General features: G+C 53.0%; 2 protein-coding genes across 2 annotated transcripts in view; one reads left to right on the top strand and one right to left on the bottom strand.

Moving 5' to 3' along the window:
* Positions 1 to 10,684, top strand: part of MORN3 (MORN repeat containing 3) — a 41,819-nt gene extending 31,135 nt beyond the window's left edge. The window contains exon 6 of the mRNA XM_037995944.2: positions 9,998 to 10,684. The gene's annotated coding sequence lies outside the window, so the exon portion shown is untranslated. The remainder of the gene's footprint in view (positions 1 to 9,997) is intronic.
* LOC103239286 (calcium release-activated calcium channel protein 1) lies at positions 261 to 16,909 on the bottom strand. The gene is made up of 2 exons (XM_008005002.3): positions 16,344 to 16,909; positions 261 to 1,241 (listed from the first exon to the last, which is right to left on the bottom strand). Exons 1-2 carry the CDS (start codon positions 16,650 to 16,652, stop codon positions 639 to 641), a joined length of 912 nt encoding a protein of 303 aa, XP_008003193.1. The 5' UTR covers positions 16,653 to 16,909; the 3' UTR covers positions 261 to 638.
* Between the last annotated feature and the right edge of the window lie 5,397 nt (positions 16,910 to 22,306).

The raw sequence follows: 22,306 nt of genomic DNA, 5'->3' as shown, positions 1-22,306 counted from the left end.
TATTTTTTGTTTGAGATGGGGTCTCAAACTCCTAGGGCTCAAGAGATCCTCCTGCCAAATAAATAAATTAAAAAAAATACAAAAAAAAAAAAAAAAAAAAAAAAGAGATCCTCCTGCCTTGGCCTCCTGAATAGCTGAGACCACAGGTGTGTGCCACCATACCTGGCTTAAAATTTGTTTTAAGTTTTCATAGAGGCTCACCTAATCAGGGTGAGGCATAATACCAGTAGTCCAGGCCCAATAAAAACAAGACACAGGAAGGAGGTGTCCTTATGAGTATATTTATGTGTCACACACACATGTACACACTCAACGCTGGACGGAAGGGAGGTTGAGACGGACAGGAGGAGGCACCCAGGTGGTACTGGCACAGGGGAGGAGAGGGGACACAGCGAGTGTGTGGCCCCACTTTGGCCCCCTCCGGCTCTTCCTGGAGCTGGAAGAACAGGAAATGCTTATTCTCTTAGAGGACAGTTTCAAAGTGCAGAAATTTCTCTTACAAAAAGCCTCTTCCCTCCACGCTCTGCCCCTTGCTGAAGCCCAGCCCCTTGCACAGGCTGTCCGTGAGGCTGGGGCAGGACAAGGTCATGGGGAAGGGCGTAAGGCCAAAGAATTGGAAGGGCCCAGACCACATGGGCCTAGGCATAGTGGCTGCCGGGCGTCAGGGGGTGGTCCCCTCTGTGGTCCAGCTGGTCCTGTAAGCGAGCAAACTCCGCCAGCTCGTTGAGCTCCTGGAACTGTCGGTCCGTCTTATGGCTGACCAGTGAGCGGTAGAAGTGGACGGCGAAGACAATAAAGATCAGGCCGAAGGGCACCATGATGGTGGTCGAGGCGATGGCGGCTGCCTGGCCCGGGGTGATGCCGCTGGTGCTGACGTTGGCGGCTGCACCACTGGCGGGGGGCTTGCTGGTGGGCCTCGGCTGGCCTGGCTGCTTCTTGAGGGGCAAGAACTTGACCCAGCAGAGCAGCACGACCTCGGCCAGGAAAAGCAGTGTGCCGATGACGGTGGAGAAGGCCCAGGCCAGCTCGATGTGGCGGTGCATGCGCTCATGGGGGGACTCCTTGACCGAGTTGAGGTTGTGCACGTTGCTCACCGCCTCGATGTTGGGCAGGATGCAGGTGCTGATCATGAGTGCAAACAGGTGCACAGCCACCAGCACCGTGGTGCAGGCACTGAAGGCGATGAGCAGCCCTGGCGGGTAGTCGTGGTCAGCGTCCAGCTGCACCTCCACCATCGCCACCTGCAGGGGGACAGGCGGAATGAGTGCCAGCAGTCCCAGCCCCCACTGCTAATCTTCAGTCCTGGCTCTCCTCCTGTCAGGCTCTGCGACCCTGGTCAGTCGCGTGGCCTCTCCAAGCCTTAGTTTTCATTTATCTATAATGGGGATAGTAAGGCCTATTCACCTGGGGATGAGAGTGGCATAAAGTCCTACAGAAAGCAGGAGCCAAGGCCGCCTGGATCTGAATCCCAGTCCTGGCACTCACTCACTGTGCAACCCTGGGAAAGTCACTTAACCTCTCTAAGCCTCAACTTTCTTATCTGTAGAAATAGGGATATAATACTAGTTCATAGGATTTTTTTTCCCCCCAGACAGAGTCGTGCTCTTTTGCCCCGGCTGGAGCCCAGTGGTGCGATCTTGGCTGACTGCAACCTCCACCTCCTGGGTTCAAGTGATCCTCCTGCCTCAGCCTCCCAAGTACCTGGGACTACAGGCATGTGCCTACACTTGACTACTTTTTTGTACTTTTGGTACAGACAGGGTTTCACCACGTTGGGCAAGCTGGTCTCGAACTTCCAACCTCAGGTGATCCACCTGCCCGCCTCAGCCTCCCAAAGTGCGGGGATTACAGGTATGAGCCACCACACCCAGCCAATTCATAGAATTATTTTAACAATTAAATGAGGCCGGGCGCGGTGGCTCAAGCCTGTAATCCCAGCACTTTGGGAGGCCGAGACGGGCGGATCACGAGGTCAGGAGATCAAGACCATCCTGGCTAAGACGGTGAAACCCCGTCTCTACTAAAAAATACAAAAAAAAAAATAGCCGGGCGAAGTGGCGGGCGCCTGTAGTCCCAGCTACACGGGAGGCTGAGGCAGGAGAATGGCGTGAATCTGGGAGGCGGAGCTTGCAGCGAGCCGAGATCTGGCCACTGCACTCCCGCCCGGGCGACAGAGCGAGACTCCATCTCAAAAAAAAAAAAAAAAAAAAAATTAAATGAGAGCTGGCACATGGTACCACCTCCCAAATCACGGCTATTACCACCTGGTCAGGTATTAGAAACCAACCGCAGGACAGGCACAGTGGCTCACGCCTGTAATCTCTACACTTTGTGGAGGCCGCGGTGGGAGGACTGCTTGAGGCCAGGAGTTAGAGAGCAGCCAGGCAACACAGAGAAACCTCACCTCTACAAAAAATTTTTTTAAATTAGCTGGGGGTGGTGGTGTACACCTGTAGTTCTGGCTACTTGGGAGTCTGACGGAGAAGCATTGCTGGAGCACAGGAGTTTGAGGTGGTGGTGAGCTATGACCGCACCACCGCCCTCCAGTCTGGGCACCAGAGCAAGACCTTATCTCTAAAAAAAATAAAATCAGGCCGGGGCCAGTGGCTCATGCCTGTAATTCCAGCACTTTGGGAAGCTGAGGTGGGTGGATCACCTGAGGTCAGGAGTTGGAGACGAGCCTGGCTAACATGGTGAAACCCCATCTCTACTAAAAATAAAAAAAAATAGCTGGGCGTAGTGGCACGCGCCTGTAATCCCAGCTACTTGGGAGGCTGAGGCAGGAGACTCACTTGAACCCGGGCAGTGGAGGTTGCAGTGAGCTGAGATCGTGCCACTGCACTCCAGCCTGGGCAACAGAGTGAGACTCTAACTCAAAAATAATAATAACAATTAAATAATTAAATTAAAATTAACACTAACCACTATCAGTGGTCAAAATGGTAAATTTTGTTATGCGTGTTTTACTATGGTTAAAATAAAAGCATTTAAAAAAGCAATCACCAGCCACCATTCCTGTTGGCCCCACATCCTCACACCCAAGCAGAGGCCTCTCCTTCATGCCCTGCTCTGGGGACATGCAGAGGGGTGGTGGCTGCTCTCCCAGGGCACACCCAGGCCCTTCTGAGAACACAGTGCACGACCTGAGAAGTACAGAGCAGGCTTCCCAGAAGCGACGGGCTCAGCTGGTGCAGGCTGGGTCGCCAGTACACCCTGGGGCTGTCTCCTCCCCAGCTGCAGGGCTGACCACCAGCTGTCCCCAGTTCCTGGAGACCTGTGGACCCGAGGTCACCAGAAGCATGCTCCGGGCCAGACACCTGCTGCTCCTCACCTGGGCCTTGCAAGTCACCCCCATGCAAAGGAGCCAGCTCATCAGACCTGGGCTGGGAACAGCCAGCAGTGGGCACACAACCACGGTCAACCCATGAGGGCTGGAGGGACGGGGGTAGGGAGATGGCGGTACCTATGGCAGTCATTCCATCAAGGACAGTGACTCTTCATAAGGTGTTTGCTATGTATGTGGCAGGCTCAGAGCGGACAGCCTAATGTGGAAGTTTCTCCATTAGCCGCACACCAGCCTGGCCCCCAGCAAGTAGGGAATTCCCGTCCTCACCCCTCCTGCACTAGGTAGGGGTGTGGGCTCCTTCCTTCCCCACTGCTCTCCTTTTACAGTCTGCCTGGCTTCGACCCTGACTCCCCTGCCCTTGATTAGGCCGTATGACTCTGGCAAGCTCTCAACTTTCTGCACCTCTGTTTCCACATCTGTAAAATGGGAATAAATGGGACAAGCCTCGAAGGCTTCTTGTGAGGATTAAGAGTCAATCCATGTAAAACAGGTAGTGTCTGGCACACAACAAACCCTCAATAAAAGCGAGCTTTATTATTACCCAGTTTAGGAACCTCATCCCCACCCCACAGTCTCTTTATAACATCCTCCTGGGGCTTCTACCCTCCTGCAGAGGGGAACGCTCAGGCAGAAAGAACGCCAGGTCAAATCGGCAAACCCATGGTCCAGCTCCATAACCGCCTGTTCACCCGTAACCTTGGCCAAGACCCTCCTCTCCACCCATAAAAGAAGGGGATGCAGTGAGATGAAGGTCACAGTCTGGATCTTCAGGGGTCGGATACCTCTGAGAATCTGAAGATGGTGGACACTATCCTTTTCTTTTTTTTTTTGATGGAGTCACTCTACCGCCCAGGCTGGAGTACAATGGTGTAATCTCAGCTCACTGCAACTTCTGGCTCATGGATTCAAGTGATTCTCCTGCCTCAGCCTCCCAAGTAGCTGGGATTACAGGCACCTGCCACCACGCCCAGCTAATTGTTGTATTTTTAGTAGAGATGGGGTTTCACCATGTTGGCCAGGCTGGTCTCGAACTTCTGACCTCGTGATCCACCCGCCTTGGCCTCCCAAAGTGCTGGGATTATAGGTGTGAGCCACTGCGCCTGGCCCTTGACACTCCTTAAAACAGCCAAGTATCATTTATTGACAGGACTTTTCTGACAATTTCAATGGGATTCGCAGGCTTTTGTCTAAGAATGCCCTCAGTGGACGTCAGTATGTACTTTTTAGTCCAGGCGTTTACAAAACATTTCAAACTCATATAAATTTGGGGCAATGCCATCAGGATTTCTACCGTGTTTAAGATCTTTGGTGGCCGAAAGCCAGCCCTGAGAATTCTGAGTCCATGCGGGTGAGGGTGTCTCAGCACATGTGGGTGCTGGACACAAGACGTGGCACAGGTCACCAGGCCACAGCAGGTGGAGGGCCACATCCTGCAGCTCCCTTGTCTCTGCACCCGGGTCTGCCCACACCTGGAAGAGGAGAGCCCCTTCCAGCAGCCAGTGTCTCCTGCCACCTCCCCACCCCCAGCACTTCCTCTTCCTGCTCTGGTCTGCCACCCCGGAACCTGAAACCGGAGACAGGACAAGCAGCAGCGGCTGTTAGTGAGCTGCCCCAGGTCCACTGCTACTGATCCACTCACTGGAAATGTCTGAGCCTTTAGGTGTCTTAGGCCCTGAGCTGGCCGCTGGGGTGTGTATGAGGGGCCTGTACACAGGTCTACAGTCCTACTCTGCTTCCTACTTGGTGCCTCACCTGCGCCCCAGCCACCCTCAAGGTAGTGTCTCTCCCCCTCTATGCAGACAGGACCACAGAGCACACCACACGGCTGGCTGCAAACTGGCTCCTCCACTTACACAGCTATTGACCTTGGATAAGGTTCTCAACCTCTCTGTACCACAGCTCCCACATCTATAAAATAGAGGCTGACAGGCGTGGTGGCTCATGCCTGTAATCCCAGCACATTGGGAAACTCAGGCGGGCGGATCACTTGAGGCCGGGAGTTCCAGACCAGCCTGGCCAACATGGTGAAACCCTGTCTCTACTAAAAATACAAAAATTAGCCAGGCGTGGGCCAGGCGCGGTGGCTCATGCCTGTAATCCCAGCACTTTGGGAGGCCGAGGCAGGCAGGTAACTTGAGGTGAGGAGTTCAAGACCAGCCTGGCCAACATGGCGAAGCCCCGCCTCTACTAAAAATACAAAAAAATTAGCTGCGTGTGGTGGGACGCACCTGTAATCTCAGAAAATTGGGAGGCTGAGGCACAAGTATCACTTGAATCTGGAGGTGGAGGTTGCAGTAAGCTGAAATCATGCCACTGCGCTCCAGCGTAGGCAACAGAGTGAGACACCATCTCCAACAAAAAAAAAAAAAAAAAAAAAAAAAAAATTAGCTGGGGTGTGGTAGTGGGCACCTGGAATCCCAGTTAATTGGGAGGCTGAGGTTGCAGTGACCCAAGATAGCACCACTGCACTCCAGTCTGGGTGACAGAGCATGGTCTGTCTCAAAAAAAAAAAAAAAAAAAAGAGAATCCCATGAGTTATTAATACCATTATTCTTCTTTCACAAACAAGGAGACTGAGGCTCAGAAAGGTGATGTCCGCTGTCCAAAAGGTTACTCTGCTGCTGGATTCAAAACCAAGTCTACTTGGCTCCACAGCCCGGGTATGAAGGGGGCAAAGGAGCACCTCCCTCACATGGTGGCTGAGATTAAATGTAGTTTTCATAGCTAGATGTTTAGCATAGCGCCAGCTACAGCAGCTCAACAAATCTTGGTTAAAAAGAAAAACACAGGGCTGGGCGCGGTGGCTCATGTCTGCAATCCCAGCACTTTGGGAGGGTGAGGCGGGCAGATCACATGAGGTTGGGAGTTCGAGACAAGCCTGACCAACATGGAGAAACCCTGTCTCTACTAAAAATACAAAATTAGCTGGGCATGGCAGCGCTAATGTGAGACCCTATTGCACACACACACAGAAAAAAAATTAGCTGGGTATAGTGGGCATGCCTGTAGCCCCAGCTACCTTTTTTTTTTTTTTTTGAGATGGAGTCTCACTCTGTCACCCAGGCTGGAGTGCAGTGGCATGATTCGACTCACTGCAACCTGCCCCTCCCAGGTTCAAGCAATTCTCCTGCCTCAGCCTCCTGAGTAGCTGGGATTACAGGCGCCTGCCACCATGCCCAGCTAACTTTTGTATTTTTAGTAGAGATGGGGTTTCATCATGTTGGTCTGGCTGGTCTCAAACTCCTGACCTCAGATGATCTCCCTGCCTCAGCCTCACAAAGTGCTGGGATTACAGGTGTGAGCCACTGTGCCCAGCCAGTCCCGGCTACTTGAGAGGCTAAGGCAGGAGGATCCCTTGAGCCCAGGAGTTCGAGGCTGCAGTGAGCTATGATCGCATCACTACACTACACAATGGGCAACAGAGCAAGACTCTATCTCTAAAAAAAAAGAAAAGAGGCCAGGCGCGGTGGCTCAAGCCTGTAATCCCAGCACTTTGGGAGGCCGAGACGGGCGGATCACGAGGTCAGGAGATCGAGACCATCCTGGCTAACACGGTGAAACCCCGTCTCTACTAAAACTACAAAAAAACTAGCCGGGCCAGGTGGCGGGCGCCTGTAGTCCCAGCTACTCGGGAGGCTGAGGCAGGAGAATGGCGTGAACCCGGGAGGCGGAGCTTGCAGTGAGCTGAGATCCGGCCACTGCACTCCAGCCCCGGCGACAGAGCGAGACTCTGTCTCAAAAAAAAAAAAAAAAAAAAAAGGAAAAGAAAAGAAAAGAAAAAAGGAGAAAAACAGAGCTTGAAGTCCATGGAAGAGAAATAGTGCCTGGATACCCTCAGCTCAGGCTGGAGACAGGGACCCCATATGCCCACCTTCCAACCCCGACTCTGGACCTCACTTGCTATATTTAGAGGCAGTTCCAGCTCCAAATCCCAGCCACAAGGATGTGTACCCCACGCCACACCTGGCCTGATGGCTGCCTCCATAGGACACAGACCACCATGTTCCACACTGTTAGTCACACCCACAGGCTTCAGGGCCAGAAAGCAGTGTAGCTGTGGGGATGCACACGGCCCGGGGACACCCACAGTCGCCAGCTCTCTCTGAGGTCTTGGGCTGCGGAGAGGGGAGAGGCTCTCCGAGGGAGAAGAAAGGGCCTGCTGCCCGGCTCCGGAAGAAACCCCATTACCCTCACTGGACCCTACGATTCCTGCAACTCCATGCACATAGGCAGGCTGTATGTGCCCACACTTGGGACCAAGTTCAATGCCACAGGGTTCAGGGGGCTGTGTAAAAGAATGATTCAAAGTGAGAAGAAAGGAACGGCTGGTACGTGTCACGGAGCTGGATGAAAAATTCACAGGAATAAATACCACCACTTTTTCCAGGATACTTCTTGCTCTGGAAATCTCCCCTCGGGTGGGGAGGGTGAGGGCCCAGGGGCCCTGCAGATCTGGCAGCTGACTGCCAGATCCCCAGCTGAGCCCCAGCGAGGTTGGATCAGATCAGATCGCATGCAGCTTCACAAGGTAAATATAGCCCGTCAGCCCAAAATAAACAGCCCCCAGCCAGCCACTGGCCGCCTGAACCTGGCGAGGCAAACCCTATAAGGGATAGGAGAGGCGAAAGACCACCAGCCCCACCTCACGCTAGTCCATGGATCCCCCAGGAGGATTTTGGCTAGAGATGCCAAACCTTAGCAAGGGCCAAGAAGAGGGTTACATAATTCTGCGAAGGGCAGGGCCTGGGTGGCCCTGGCAGACTGTACCAGGCGTCAGCCCACCTCGCCCGAGTGCCAGCGATAGCTGGGCTCCATGGAGACCCTGGGCACCGGGCACCTGCAAGTCCAGGCCCTCTGAGGCAGCCCTCCCATGCTGGGCCTGACCTCAGCTCCCACAGCCTTCCCTCCCCTGGCCTAGTTCTTTTCTTGACCACCCTTTTAGGAGGGTGGGTGGCTGCAGCCTGGAACATGAGGGCCTCTAAGCCGCAATCATGCAGGGTCACCCGGAGCTGTCTGAGCCTGCCGGCCCCACCTCAAACGCAAACCATCTCTGAAGAGGGTATTGAGGTCTAGTGTGCAGTGGTTTACAAAGTCTTGACCATGACAGTCCAGGACTCCACGTTTCTATAAATAGACACACATGCGTTTATAACAGAAACAAAAGTTTCGCCAGTCAACATTTAGCCTTACAGCAGGCCAATAAGGTCTTGCAAGATGCAATGTGTGCTGCGGCTTTGTTTCATTTCATCCTTATCTCATTCTAAAAACGGCCAGGAGCTTGGTACCAAAGTTATCAAAAGAAAGAAACAACAAAATGTGCTGGTTGCAACTTACTAAATTTGTTACAAGCCATGAATAGGCTGAATTTGCATACAGGGTCGGGGGGCACAGACCCAGACTTTCTCTTCAACCGGCTAATTCTTTTTTTGAGGCAGGGTCTCACTCTGTCGCCCACGCTGGGGTGCAATTGGGTAATCACAGCTCACGGCAGCCTCAACCTCTCGGGTTCAGTGATCCTCCCATCTCAGCATCCCAAACAGCTGGGACTGGAGGCACACACCAACACGCCTGGTTAATTTTTTTTTTTTTTTTTTGAGACGGAGTCTCACTCTGTCACCCAGGCTGGAGTGCAGTGGTGCGATCTCAGCTCACTGCAACCTCCGCCTCCCGTGTTCACGCCATTCTCCTGCCTCAGCCTCCCAAGTAGCTGGGACTACAGGCACCCACCACCACGCCCGGCTAATTTTTTGTGTTTTTTAGTAGAGACGGGGTTTCACCGTGTTAGCCAGGATGGTCTCGATCTCCTGACCTCGGGATCCGCCAGCCTCAGCCTCCCAAACTGCTGGGATTACAGGTGTGAGCCATCGTGCCCAGCCATAAATATTTTTTGATAAGGGTATAAGCTCAAAAGTTTGGAGACAGGGCCGGGCACGGTGGCTCACACCTATAATCCCAGCACTTTGGGAGGTCGAGCTGGGCGGATCATCTGAGGCTGGGAGTTCGAGACCAGCCTGACCAACATGGAGAAACCCCATCTCTACTAAAAATACAAAATTAGCCGGGCATGGTGGCGCCTGCCTATAACCCCAGCTACTCGGGAGGCTGAGCCTGAAGAATCGCTTGAACCCAGGAGGCAGAGGCTGCAGTGAGCCAAGATCGCACCATTCTACTCAAACCTGGGCAACAAGAGCAAAACTCAGTCTCAAAAAAAAAAAAAAGATGGGCTTAGATCAGAGGTCAGCAAACTAGAGCCTGCAGACAGTAGTTTTTTTTTTTTTTTTTTTGAGACGGAGTCTCGCTCTGTCGCCCAGGCTGGAGTGCTGTGGCCGGATCTCAGCTCACTGCAAGCTCCGCCTCCCAGGTTCCCGCCATTCTCCTGCCTCAGCCTGCCGAGTAGCCGGGACTACAGGCGCCTGCCACCTTGCCCGGCTAGTTTTTTTTTGTATTTTTTAGTAGAGACGGGGTTTCACCGTGTTAGCCAGGATGGTCTCGATCTCCTGACCTCGTGATCCGCCTGTCTCGGCCTCCCAAAGTGCTGGGATTACAGGCTTGAGCGACCGCGCCCGGCCAAGACAGTAGTTTTTGTAAATTAAGTTTTATTGGCACACAGCCATGCCCACTCACTCACCTATTATCCGTGCTGCTTTCCAGCTACAACAGCAGAGTTGAAGAGTTACCACTGAGACCTGGCGGCTCCTTTCCACAAAAAGCCAGCTGACCCCTGGGTGACATCAATGATCCCCAAAGAGGGCTATCAAATAATAGTCCCACAAGATTACCATCTGAAGAAAAGTCTGTGGTCTTAGCAGTCTGAGATGTTCCTTCCAGAGATCATATTAAAGAACCCTTAGAAACCCCATCAGAGAGAAATCTGCTGTCTATGTTTATTTTATTTGTTGTGAGATAGAGTCTCACTCTGTCACCCAGATTGGAGTGTGGCACCCTTACAGCTCACTGCAGCCTCGACCTTCTGGGCTCAAGTGATCCTCCTGCCTCAGCCTCCCAAGTACTTGGGACCACAGGCATCTGCCACCATGCCTGACTAATTTTTTTTTTTTTATTTGTAGAGACGGGGTCTCCCTATGTTGCCCAGGCTGGTCTCCAACTCCTAGGCTCCGGCTATCTTCCTACCTTGGCCTCTCAAAGTACTGGGATTACAGGCGTGAGCCACTACACCTGGCCTGCTGTCAATGTTTAAACTTTATATTCAGTTTTATTTCTCTACAGGAACTCTACCCTTCACCCCCACCCCACACTGATTCCCTTAGGGCTGTCTTAGAAACCTACTCAGAGTTATCCTTCATTAGCCAGGGACCGGGCAGTCAGTGGAGCTCAACACTGCTCTTGGTCAAAATTCCAAAAATGTGCCACAGGCACTTGTGAAATTTTACAAACGTCTTCTCTGCTAGGCAGGAAGCACCCTCCCCTTGGGGAACACAGCATAATTCCCTTTCTCCATAGCCCAGCGTGCAAATCCAGCACGCCGAGTCTCACGTCTGGAAGATCTCAAAGGCCCAGTTAATAACTTGCATGGGTGGTGGAAACCAGAGGGTGGTAAAGTGGAAATGGCTCCCAGCCAGACAGACCAGAGCTTGAATGCTACTAGCTGGAGAATCTTAACCTCTAGGAGCCTTCGTTTTCCTGTTTATAGTACATACTTTAAGAGCTATGGTGAGGATTCAGTAAGAATGAAAGAAGAGCGTTCAGGCTCATGCCTGGCATGACAGGGTTTCAGTAAACAGTAACCACAACCACCACCACCACCATCATAGAATTCATCATGTAACTCCTGTCTAAAACCTTCAATGGCTCCCTGCTGCTGATCCAAGAGTTCAAATTTCCCACCCAATCAAGGCCCTCCATCATCTTGCCTGGCTAAATTCACCGTTCTCTACTACTTCCTGAAGACCCTCAACCCCAACCACAGCCCCTGTACCTTTCCCCTAGGCCCTGTCATTTCTCATCTTTAACTGTTCCTGCCATTTCCTGTGACTTGAAGGCTCTTTCTCAAGTCCTAACTCCACCACACTCAAGGCTCGGCAAGAACCAGATTATTTTAACTCAGTTAACCCTTAGTAGCCCTAACACCATGGAAAAAAGGGTAAGCAAGTATCTGGGATACTTGGGTCAGATACTGTAAGTGCTTTGCAATTTTTTTTCTTTTTTTGAGATGGAGTCTTACTCTGTTTGTTGCCCAGGCTGGAGTGCAGTGGTGCGATCTCTACTCATTGCAACCTCCGCCTCCTGGGTTGAAGCAATTCTCCTGCCTCAGCCTCCCAAGTAGCTGGAATCACAGGAATGCACAACCACACCCGGCTAATTTTTGTATTTTTAGTAGAGATGGGGTTTCACCATATTGGCCAGGCTGGTCTCCAACTCCTGACCTCAGGTGATTGACCCGCCTCAGCCTCCCAAAGTGCTAGGATTACAAGTGTGAGCCAAAGTGCCCAGCTGTACTCCATTTTAAAGATGAGGAAACTGAGACCGAGAAAGGTTAAATGACTTACCTAAGGTCTTGCCCTTATAAGAGGTAGAGCTGGGATCTGAACCAACTTGTCTTGCTCAGGTGTCTGTTCTGACCTTGCTCTGCTTGACCTTCTCAGCTCTGTTCTCCTACACTCTCTGATGCTTCCTCTCCCACAGCAAGGGTGCTACACCACAGCCACAGGGCTCTGCAGCTTCCCAGCCAGGTGACCATGGGCAAGTCTTTCCTCTCAATGACCACCTATACTCACCTGGTTATAGGAAGATCACACAACATGCTACGTGGGACACCATCTAGCCTACGGCAACAGCCCAATCAACAACAGCAATAATAATTACTATCGGTGATCAGTACTAGGAACAGTAATAGCAGTTTCTTGCTCATTGACATGGTCCCTGAACTCGGAACATGTCACAGAGGCTCAGTGTCTTATGATTTGAGTCTTTCCCTTTCAACTCATTTTCATAGAAATTACAGGCAACTTCTAGGCCGGGCGCGGTGGCTCAAGCCTGTAATCCCAGTACTTTGGGAGGCCGAGACGGGCGGATCACGAGGTCAGGAGATCGAGACCATCCTGGCTAACACAGTGAAACCCCGTCTCTACTAAAAAATACAAAAAACTAGCCGAGCGAGGTGGCGGGCGCCTGTAATCGCAGCTACTCAGGAGGCTGAGGCAGGAGAATGGCGTAAACCTGGGAGGTGAAGCTTGCAGTGAGCTGAGATCCGGCCACTGCACTCTATCCTGGGCGACAGAGCGAGACTCCGTCTCAAAAAAAAAAAAAAAAAAAAGAAAAGAAATTACAGGCAACTTCTGAACCAGCTCTAGAACTTGGGAACAAAAGGGTGCTGGCAGGCAGAGAACTGAGGAGGCAGATAATCCAAAAATAATTGATCCCAGGTCATGGAAAGCATTTTGTTTACAGCAGCAGACTGACCTTCCTAATTATCTTCTGCTTAGGCTAATGTTACAGCCTGCCTTCCCCAGCAGACGAGATCACCACATATGCTCACCAGTCCTGCAGGGGACGGGGTCAGGCTGAGGCTGGCTGCCTCTCAATGAAGTGTAAACTGAGGCACAGAGGGCGTGATTCAAAGCCCACAAGAGTACTGTGGGCTTAAGGAGCTCTACAGGATGTTGATCCCATGCTACGTCCAGGCCGCCTTGCTTTGTATCTCTCGTTAGAGTTTGGAGGATGGCGCGCCTGAGGCCTGCTGTTCCTAGAATTGCCGTCTGGAGCAAGAATCTCATCTGCAGATCAGAGAGGGTCCAGGCAAGGTGTGCGTCATCAGACCCTGAAAATTCCTCTGTGTTTCATGGGCCCGGTCTGGTCTTACAATGAATCTTCATGCAAGTCCATGGGAGAGCAGGATATGTGCCATCTCCGTACACATAAAAAAAACTGGCTTCAGCCAGGTGCGGTGGCTCACACCTGTAATCCCAGCACTTTGGGAGGCCAAGGCAGGTGGATCACCTGAGGTCAGGAGTTTGAGACCAGCCTGGCCAACATGGTGAAACCCCATCTCTACTAAAAATACAAAAATGAGAGGCCGGGTGAGGTGGCGTGTGCCTGTAATCCCAGCTACTCAGGAGGCTGAGACAGGAGAATCGCATGAACCCAGGAGGCGGAGGTTGCAGTGAGCCAAGATCACATCATTGCACTCCAGCCTGGGCAACAAAGAGGAATCTCCGTCTCAAAGGAAAAAAAAAAAAAGAAAAGAAAACTGGCCTCAAAGAGGTAAAGCCTCTTGCCTGAGGTCACTCACCGGCCATCCCCAACACTTCCTGGCCACCTGGCCAGACCCTTCTACCTGTGAAGTGGGGAACCTCTCAATCCCCTCCAGGCTTTGTGGGAGACCCTCCCTCAATCTCACCTGGTGACCCCATCCCTTGACTTTCCAGGTCTCTGGGAAGGAAGCCCTCTGGGGGCAGGAAGTTGGTTATGCTGACTCACAGGCCAAGGGAGAGTCATTCAGGAAACTTGTCGCTCTGTTACCATGGCGCTGGGGCTGCTGGCACCCCCTCCTCTCTGAAGCTCACTTACAGGCTGGGTGTCTAAGTGGGAGTGGGGCATGGTCAGACCCTGCACCCAATCCCATCCCTCCTGTAGATTTCCAGCTTCATGGCACATGCAGTTACCCTCTTGTAACGGCAGAATGGAGAGCATCCTGGGGTTTGGTCCTTCCCTGCCTGCAGAACTTTGGGGACTCCATCGGCAGAGCCGGCAAGCCTTCTCCACCCAGGAAGGGGAAAAGAAAAGTCCCCAAGAGACAGACAGGGTGGGCCAAAGCCCACTCCAAGTCACTGGCTGCCCCAGTCTCCTGACTTCCTCACACTGTTTTTAGCAAGAGGAAGGAGGTGACATTTGACCATGAGGCCTGAGGCCTGTCTTTGAAAGGAAGAGGGGACTTGAGAAGGCAGGAAAATGTCATTCATCTGGATCTCACCCCTCAGGAGTGAGAAGGAGCTTGGGGCAGCTATAAACTCATGACCGTAAGAAAAGGGGGAGCCATTATGTTAAACCCAGAGCCTGCAGGGAAAAGCTGACAGCTGGTAGCTCCCTGCCCACCACCAACTATAAAACTTTCTTTGGCTTAAAAGAAACTCTTTTGCCCTATTTCTCATTTCCTAGGCCTGTCTTAACATGTCCCTGGCTGGACATCAGAGTGCCTATACACCGCAATGGGTACAAGTGCCTGAGCAAGTTCTGAACACTAACAGACCCGGGTTCAAATCCTGCTCCACCGGACTGGCTGTGCGGTCTTGGGAAAGCCCTTTGACAAAACCATCACAGAGGGTTGCTGAGGAGTAAGCCCAGGAGATAAGGCACCTAGCACTGAGTGTTTAGTAGATGCCGGCTGCGTTTAGAGATTCTTCAGGCACGAGGCAGAACCTGGTCTCTCGGGATTTGAAACTAACAGAGCAGAATTCCCTGCCGTATAAACTAAAACTGAGAGTGCTGTCTATACACACACTCCCTGATCCCCTCTCAGGCGCTCCCTCAGTTGTATTCCCAAACAGAAACTCTGGAGTAGCAGCCTTCTTTGATCCATTCAGGAATTGAGGCGAGACAGGGAGAGTGGGTTGCTTGAGGTCACACAGGCAGCAAGTCGCTGAGCAGGGAGGGCTGCTGCCCACTCCCCATCTCCCGGCCTTTCCACGTGGCCCAGCCCGCTCTGGGCCTTAAAAAATTCAGGCTCTGCTGCAAGGCAAAGCAGGGAGAGTTCCAGACACACTCCCTTCCCAAGAAAACACGAAGGGTGCAGCCACTCCCTCCCTCAAGGCCAAGGGCTTAGCTCACTGGTGGCGGGGGCAGGAGTGCTCTGGTCTACAGAACTGGGGGGCGGGGGCTGAGTCCATTCACAAAGGCTGATATCACCGAAAGTGGTAATAATGTAGTTATTATGTAGTCCCCTGCTTCCGGAGAAACTTCAATATGCCAAGCCTGAGGGTATCCCCAGAGCCACTTCTCAGGCCCATCGGCAGCCTCACCCACCCCACACCTCAGAGGCTTCCCACTCCAGCTCCTTAGGATGGTAGGGAAAGGAAAGCAAGCCTATCCCCTAGATCAAGAAAGAGCCCACTGGGCCGGGGGAGGTGGCTCACGCCTGTAATCACAGCACTTTGGGAGGCCAAGGTGGGCAGATCATGAGGTCAAGAGTTCAAGACCAGCCTGGCCAACACGGTGAAACCCTGTCTCCACTAAGAATACAAAAATTAGCTGGGCGTGGTGTCTGTAATCCCAGCTACTCAGGAGGCTGAGGCATGAGAATCGCTTGAACCCGGGAGGTGGAGGTTTCAGTGAGCCGGGATTGCACCACTGCACTCCAGCCTGGGCGACAGACAGAGACTCCGTCTTGGAAAAAAGAAAAAATAAAGAGCCCATTCAACGGGAACACGTCCCTCTCTACTCCCTCACACTCAGTGACTCAGTGGCAAGTTTCTGGAGGAAAAACTGAGGGTGCGGACTGGTTGTCAAACCCCCAGGCTGAGGCTCTCGGAAAATGCGGTGGAAAAGGGGTGTCAGGAAATCCCCTCTACGAGTTGATAAAAGAACAGGGCTAACCCTTCCGGCCTCGGGTGCGGGGGCACAAGACAGCTCAAGGTCTTGGTCCTCGTCCCCACCTCCTGACGCCCCCAGCTGGGTTAGTTTTTGAGTCCCTTCTTTCCCCACTGAACGCACGTGGGGCGGGCTTCTTACAGAGCTAACTTCGGGATGCCATCTACCACTCTTGCTGGGGCAGGCAAGTCCATGTGGAGGCACCCAAGCCCCCAAAGCCCGGACTCTGGTATGGCTTGTCACCACCCCAGATCGGAGTACTCGGCGCCCACTAGTGCTCACGTCCAGCAGCACCTCTGCCCCTTGCGCAGCGCTCACGACGGCTTCTCCCAGCTCTTCCCCTCACCCCGGCCCGCCCGGCCCGCCCAGCCCGCTCCCCAGTGGGCCCCGTCGGGGCTGCGGGAGGGAGCAGCCGGGACAGCAGAAAGGGGAGGGCAAGGTGGCCCGAGCTCACCATGGCGAAGCCGGAGAGCAGAGCCGAGGTCCGGCTGGAGGCTTTGAGCTTGGCGCGGCTCAAATAGAGCTTGCGCCAGGACAGCGCCTGCATGGAGTGCTCGTTGAGACTCATCACCTCGGAGTAACTCTGGCCGATCCAGTCCGGGTAGGTGACAGCAGGCGGCGGCGGCGGCGGCGGCGGGGCTCCCGGAGGCTCCCCGTCCCCGCTGCGGCGGCGGCTCCGGCGGCTGCCGCTGGTGGTGCTGCCGCCGCTCGGGGGAAGCTCGGGGCTGCTGCGGCTCGGGGGCGGGGCGGGCTCCGGATGCATGGAGCACGCCGCCGAGGCGCGGGCCCGCCCGGGAGCCGCGAGGCACCTCCGCCGGAGGCAGCCGCCGCCTGCCCCCTACGCGGGCCCGGCCTCACCCGGCCGGCCGCACAGGATGAGGAGGACGAGGTCAAGGGAGCGCCCGCTGCCCCAGCACACAGTTCCCCGGCGCCGCTGGCAAAAGCCCCCGGGCTACAGCGACCCGAGACTGCGCGAGGGTGGCGTCCCGGATCCCCGGAGCTGGGACCCCCGGCGCGCGCCGCGATTGGCCGCCGCCCTGGGCTGTTTTGCATGCTCCCCGCCCACCTGTGCCCCGCCCACCAGGAGGTGGGCGTTGTTGTGGGCGTCACGTGACCCGCCCGCTCAGACGGCACCGCCCACGGTCACTGGCTCGCCGCCGTCCGCACCTCTTCCAGGAAACGCCCGACTGCCCGTTCCGGCTCCTGGCACCGCCCCTCTCCGCAGCTGCTCCTGTGGCCCTGCTCCCGGAGCTTGGACTCCTGGGTCGGGCCGCCTGAGGTCACCTCTGGGCGCCTCCTGAGGCCAATATCCCCTTTGGAACAAGGTGGTTCAAGGTCTGTAGGAAAAAGAGCGGCCGAGGTCTAGAGTTCAAGCCGTCAGTGTTTATTTGGCGCCCACTGGGTGCCAACACTGGTCTAGGTGCTGAGGCTGGGTAGGGTGATGAACGAGATGGACAAAATTCCATGCCCTCTTGGAGGCTGCATTCTGTAGGGGAAGACACACAAACACCAATGAGTCGATTTTATAATAGTTTAGAAGGTGAAAAGGTGGAGAAAAAATAAAGCGGGCTGAAGGAGGTGGGTAGTGCGGGGGCTGCAATTTTAATTTTAAAATACTCGGATTCAGGGCAGGGAGGTTTTTCTTTTATTTTTTTAGGGTAGGGATTTTTGGTCTGTTGACCACTTTGTCCACCTGTGTTCACCAGCATCTGATACGTATTGAGGTGACCGGTTCCTGGTTTTTTTGTTTGTTTGTTTGTTTTTGAGACGGAGTCTAGCTCTGTCGCCCAGACTGGAGTGCAGTGATGCGATCTGGGCTCACTGCAACCTCCACCTCCTCAGTTCAAGCGATTCTCCTGCCTCAGCCTCCCTAGTAGCTAGGATTACAGGCGCCCGCCACCATGCCCTGCTAATTTTTGTATTTTTAGTAGAGATGGGGTTTCACCATGTTGGCCAGGCTGGTCTGAAACTCCTGACCGTGATCCGCCCGCCTCAGCCTCACAAAGTGCTGGGATTACAGGCGTGAGCCACCGTGCCCAGCCTCCTGATATTTTTTAAACCAGTGAATCTTCAAACCTATTCAGCAAGTGTCTTCTGAGCAACTATTAAGTGCTATGCTGAGGGATTCCAGGAAAATGAAAGCCTTCATTGAGTATTTTATATATATGTGTTTGTGTGTGTGTGTGTGTATATTTTGTTTTTGTTTTTGTTTTTTTTGAGACAATTTTGCTCTTGTCGCCCAGGCTGGAGTGCAATGGCGCGATCTTGGCTCACTGCGACCTCCACCTCCTGGTTCAAGCGATTCTCCTGCCTCAGCCTGCTGCATAGCTGGGATTACAGGCGCCCGCCACCACACCTGGCTAAGTTTTGTATTTTTAGTAGAGACGGATTTTTGCCATGTTGGACAGGCTAGCCTCGAACTCCTGACCTCAGTTGATCCGCCCGCCTCGGCCTCCCAAAGTGCTGGGATTACAGACATGAGCCACCACGCCCGGCCCAAATATATATATATATATATATATTTTTTTTTTTTTTATGAGACGGAGTCTCGCTCTGTCGCCCAGGCTGGAGTGCAGTGGCCGGATCTCAGCTCACTGCAAGCTCCGCCTCCCAGGTTCAGGCCATTCTCCTGCCTCAGCGTCCCGAGTAGCTGGGACTACAGGCGCCCTCCACCACGCCTGGCTAGTTTTTTTTTTTTTTTTTTTTTTTTTTTGTATTTTAGTAGAGACGGGGGTTTCACCATGTGAGCCAGGATGGTCTCGATCTCCTGACCTCGTGATCTGCCTGTCTCGGCCTCCCAAAGTGCTGGGATTACAGGCGTGAGCCACTGCGCCCGGCCTGGCCCGAATATTATAGTGGGGTGTGGAGAGGGGCAGGAAATAAGCAAGGTCACACCTTTCTGACTTAGGTCACATTTAAGCTGAGACCAGAGCCCGCCATGCAGACAGGATCTAGCTTTCCAGGGAAACTGCTCATGCCAAGACCCTGAAGCAGGGATATTTAGCTGTTGGAGCATTGGAAGGCCAATTTTGGGGAGCAGAGGTGAGGTGGGGGTGTATGCAGGACTGTGCTAGGGAATGTCTCCTAGGAGGTCAGCTCCGGGGCAGGGACCTTTACTATCAGCTTCACAGCTCTACCCTTAGCATCTAGAATATTCCTCTGCATACAATCGGTGCTCAGTAATTTTTTTGTTGAATGAATAACTATGGGAGAGACAGCAATGAGTGACAAGCATGTGACATTGCAGGTCGGCGAGGTGAAACTTAACTCTTGTCACCACTAGAGGGCGCGCCCCCACCCAACCGTTGTGGGATGAAAACCTCTGCCCCCCAAAAGTCTCTGGTTCCCGCAGAGGCCTGTCTTGGCTTTTTAAAAGTAAAGATTGGGCCGGGCGCGGTGGCTCAAGCCTGTAATCCCAGCACTTTGGGAGGCCGAGACGGGCGGATCACAAGGTCAGGAGATCGAGACCATCCTAACACGGTGAAACCCTGTCTCTACTAAAAAATACAAAAAACTAGCCAGGAGAGGTGGCGGACGCCTGTACCCCTAGCTACTCAAGAGGCTGAGGGAGGAGAATGGCGTAAACCCGGGAGGCGGAGCTTGCAGTGAGCCGAGATCACACCACTGCACTCCAGCTTGGGGGACAGAGCGAGACTCCATCTCTAAATAAATAAATTAATAAATAAATAATAAATAAAGATGGGGCCGGGCGCAGTGCCTCAGGCTTATAATACCAACACTTTGGGAGGCTGAGGCGGGCAGGTCACAAGGTCAGGAGTTCCAGACCAGCCTAGCCAACATGGTGAAACCTCGTCTCTACTAAAAAAAAAAATTAGGTGTGGTGGCGCATGCCTTGTAATCCCAGCTACTGGGGAGGCTGAGGCAGGAGAATCGCTTGAACGCGGGAGGCGAAGATTGCAGTGGGCCAAGATCGCGCCACTGCACTCCAGCCTGTAGACCGAGCGAGACTCCGTTTTAAATAAATAAATAAATAAATGGCTGGGCGCGGTGCCTCACGCCTGTAATCCCAGCACTTTGGGAGACTGAGGCGGGTGAATCACAAGGTCAGGAGATCGAGACCATCCTGGCCAACATGCTGAAACCCCGTCTCTACGAAAAATACAAAAATTAGCTGGGCGTGGTGGTGTGTGCCTGTAATCCCAGCTACTCGGGAGGCTGAGCCAGGAGAATGGCTTGAACCCGGGAGGCGGAGGTTACAGTGAGCCAAGATCATGCCACTGCACTCCAGCCTGGTGACAGAGGAAGACTCTGTCTCAAATAAATAAATAAAATTTAAAAAATAAATACAAAAAATTAGCCGGGCGTGGTGGCAGGCACCTGTACTGTCAGCTACACCAGAGGCTGAGGCAGGAGAATGGTGTGAACCCCGGAGGCAGAGCTTGCAGTAAGCCGAGATCGCACCACTGCACTCCGGCCTGGGAAACAGAGGCTCCGTCTCAAAAAAAAAAAAAAAAAAAATTGGGGAATTTGGAATTTGAAATCTCACACTACTGGCCTTGTTTCCCTGGTAGCCTTTGTACTTTTTTGTTTTTGAGATGGAGTCTCGCTCTGTCACCAGGCTGGAGTGCAGTGGCGCGATCTCAGCTCACTGCAACCTCCACCTCCCAGGTCCAAGTGATTCTCCTGCTTCAGTCTGCCTAGTAGCTGGAACTACAGGTGGGCGCCACCACGCCCAGCTAATTTTTGTATTTTTAGTAGAGACGGTGTTTCACCATATGGACCAGGATGGTCTCCATTTCTTGACCTCGTGATCTGCCCGCCTCAGCCTCCCAAAGTGCTGGAATTACAGGCGAGAGCCACCATCTCTACTAAAAATACAATAGCCAGGTGTGATGGGGCGCACCTGTAATCCCAGCAAGTGGGGAAACTGAAGTAGGATAATCGCTTGAACCCAGGAGATGGAGGTTGCATTGAGCTTAGATCATGCTGCTGCACTCCAGCCTGGGCGACAGAGGGAGACTCCATCTCCAATAAAAAACAAATAGTGACAGCATACAGCGAGCGTCTCCCGACGTTGTGCATGCTGATCTCAAACTCCTGGGCTCAAGGGATCCTCCTATATGGGACTCCCAAAGTTCTGGAATTACAGTCATGAGCCACTGTGCCCAGCCTATGTAAACATTTTATTTTATTTTATTTTTATTTTAAGACGGAGTCTCTCTCTGTCCCCCAGGCTGGGTGCAGTGGCTCGATCTCGGCTCACTGCAACCTCCACCTCCTGGGTTCAACCGATTCTCCTGGTTCAGTCTCCTAAATAACTGGGATTACAGGTGCCCACCACCACACCCAGCTATTTTTTTGTATTTTTAGTAGAGACAGGGTTTCACTATGTTGGCCAGGCTGGTCTCAAACTCCTGACCTCAAGTGATCCACCCATCTCAGCCTCCCAAAGTGCTGGGATTACAGGTGTGAGCCACTGTGCCCACCCTATTTAAACATTTTATTTTATTTTTATATTTTATTTTATTTTATTTTTGAGACGGAGTCTCGCTCTGTAGCCCAGGCTGGAGTGCAGTGGCCAGATCTCAGCTCACTGCAAGCTCCACCTCCCGGGTTTACGCCATTCTCCTGCCTCAGCCTCCCGAGTAGCTGGGACTACAGGCGCCCGCCACCTTGCCCGGCTAGTTTTTTGTATTTTTTAGTAGAGACGGGGTTTCACCGGGTTAGCCAGGATGGTCTCGATCTCCTGACCTCGTGATCCGCCCGACTCGGCCTCCCAAAGTGCTGGGATTACAGGCTTGAGCCACCGCGCCCAGCCTTATTTTTTTTAAGACAGAGTCTCGCTCCGTCCTCCAGGCTAGAGTACAGTGGCTCAATCTCAGCTCACTGCAATCTTCAACTCCTAGATTCAAGCAATTCTTCTGCCTTAGCCTCCTGAGTGTCTAGGATTACAGGTGCCCGCCAGCACACCCAGCTAATTTTTTATATTTTTAGTAGAGACAGGGTTTCACCATGTTGGCCAGGCTAGTCTCGAACTCCTGAACTCAGATGATCTGCCTGCCTCAGCCTCCCAGAGTGCTGGGATTACAGATGTGAGCCACTGCGTCTGGCCTTATTTATTGAGACAAGGTCTCAGTAGTCACCCAGGCTGGAGTGCAGTAGCGCCATCTCTACTAAAAAAAAAAAAAAAAAAAACTAGCTGGGAATGGTGGTACGTTCCTGAAATCCCAGCTACTAGGGAGGCTGAGGCAGGAGAATCACTTGAACCTGGGAGGCGGAGATTGAGTGAGCCGAGATCTCACCAGTGCACTCCAGCCTGGGGGACAGAGTGAGACTCTGTCTCTAAATAAATAAATAAACAAACAAACAAGGCTGGGCGTGGTGGCTCATGCCTGTAATCCCAGCACTTTGGGAGGCTGAGGCGGGTGGATCAGCCGAGAGGACAGGAGTTCAAGA

This window comes from Chlorocebus sabaeus, chromosome 11 (assembly GCF_047675955.1).
Source record: "Chlorocebus sabaeus isolate Y175 chromosome 11, mChlSab1.0.hap1, whole genome shotgun sequence".
NCBI lineage: Eukaryota > Metazoa > Chordata > Mammalia > Primates > Cercopithecidae > Chlorocebus > Chlorocebus sabaeus.
Note: the sequence above shows the minus strand (reverse complement) of the source record. Positions and strands in the feature narration are given on the sequence as shown.

Coding starts and splice junctions, on each gene's coding strand:
- LOC103239286 (XM_008005002.3), bottom strand. CDS start 16,652: ATGCATCCGGAGCCCGCCCCGCCCCCGAGCCGCAGCAGCCCCGAGCTT. Junction 1,242..16,343: donor TGCTCTCCGGCTTCGCCATG/GTGAGCTCGGGC, acceptor GTCCCCCTGCAG/GTGGCGATGGTGGAGGTGCA.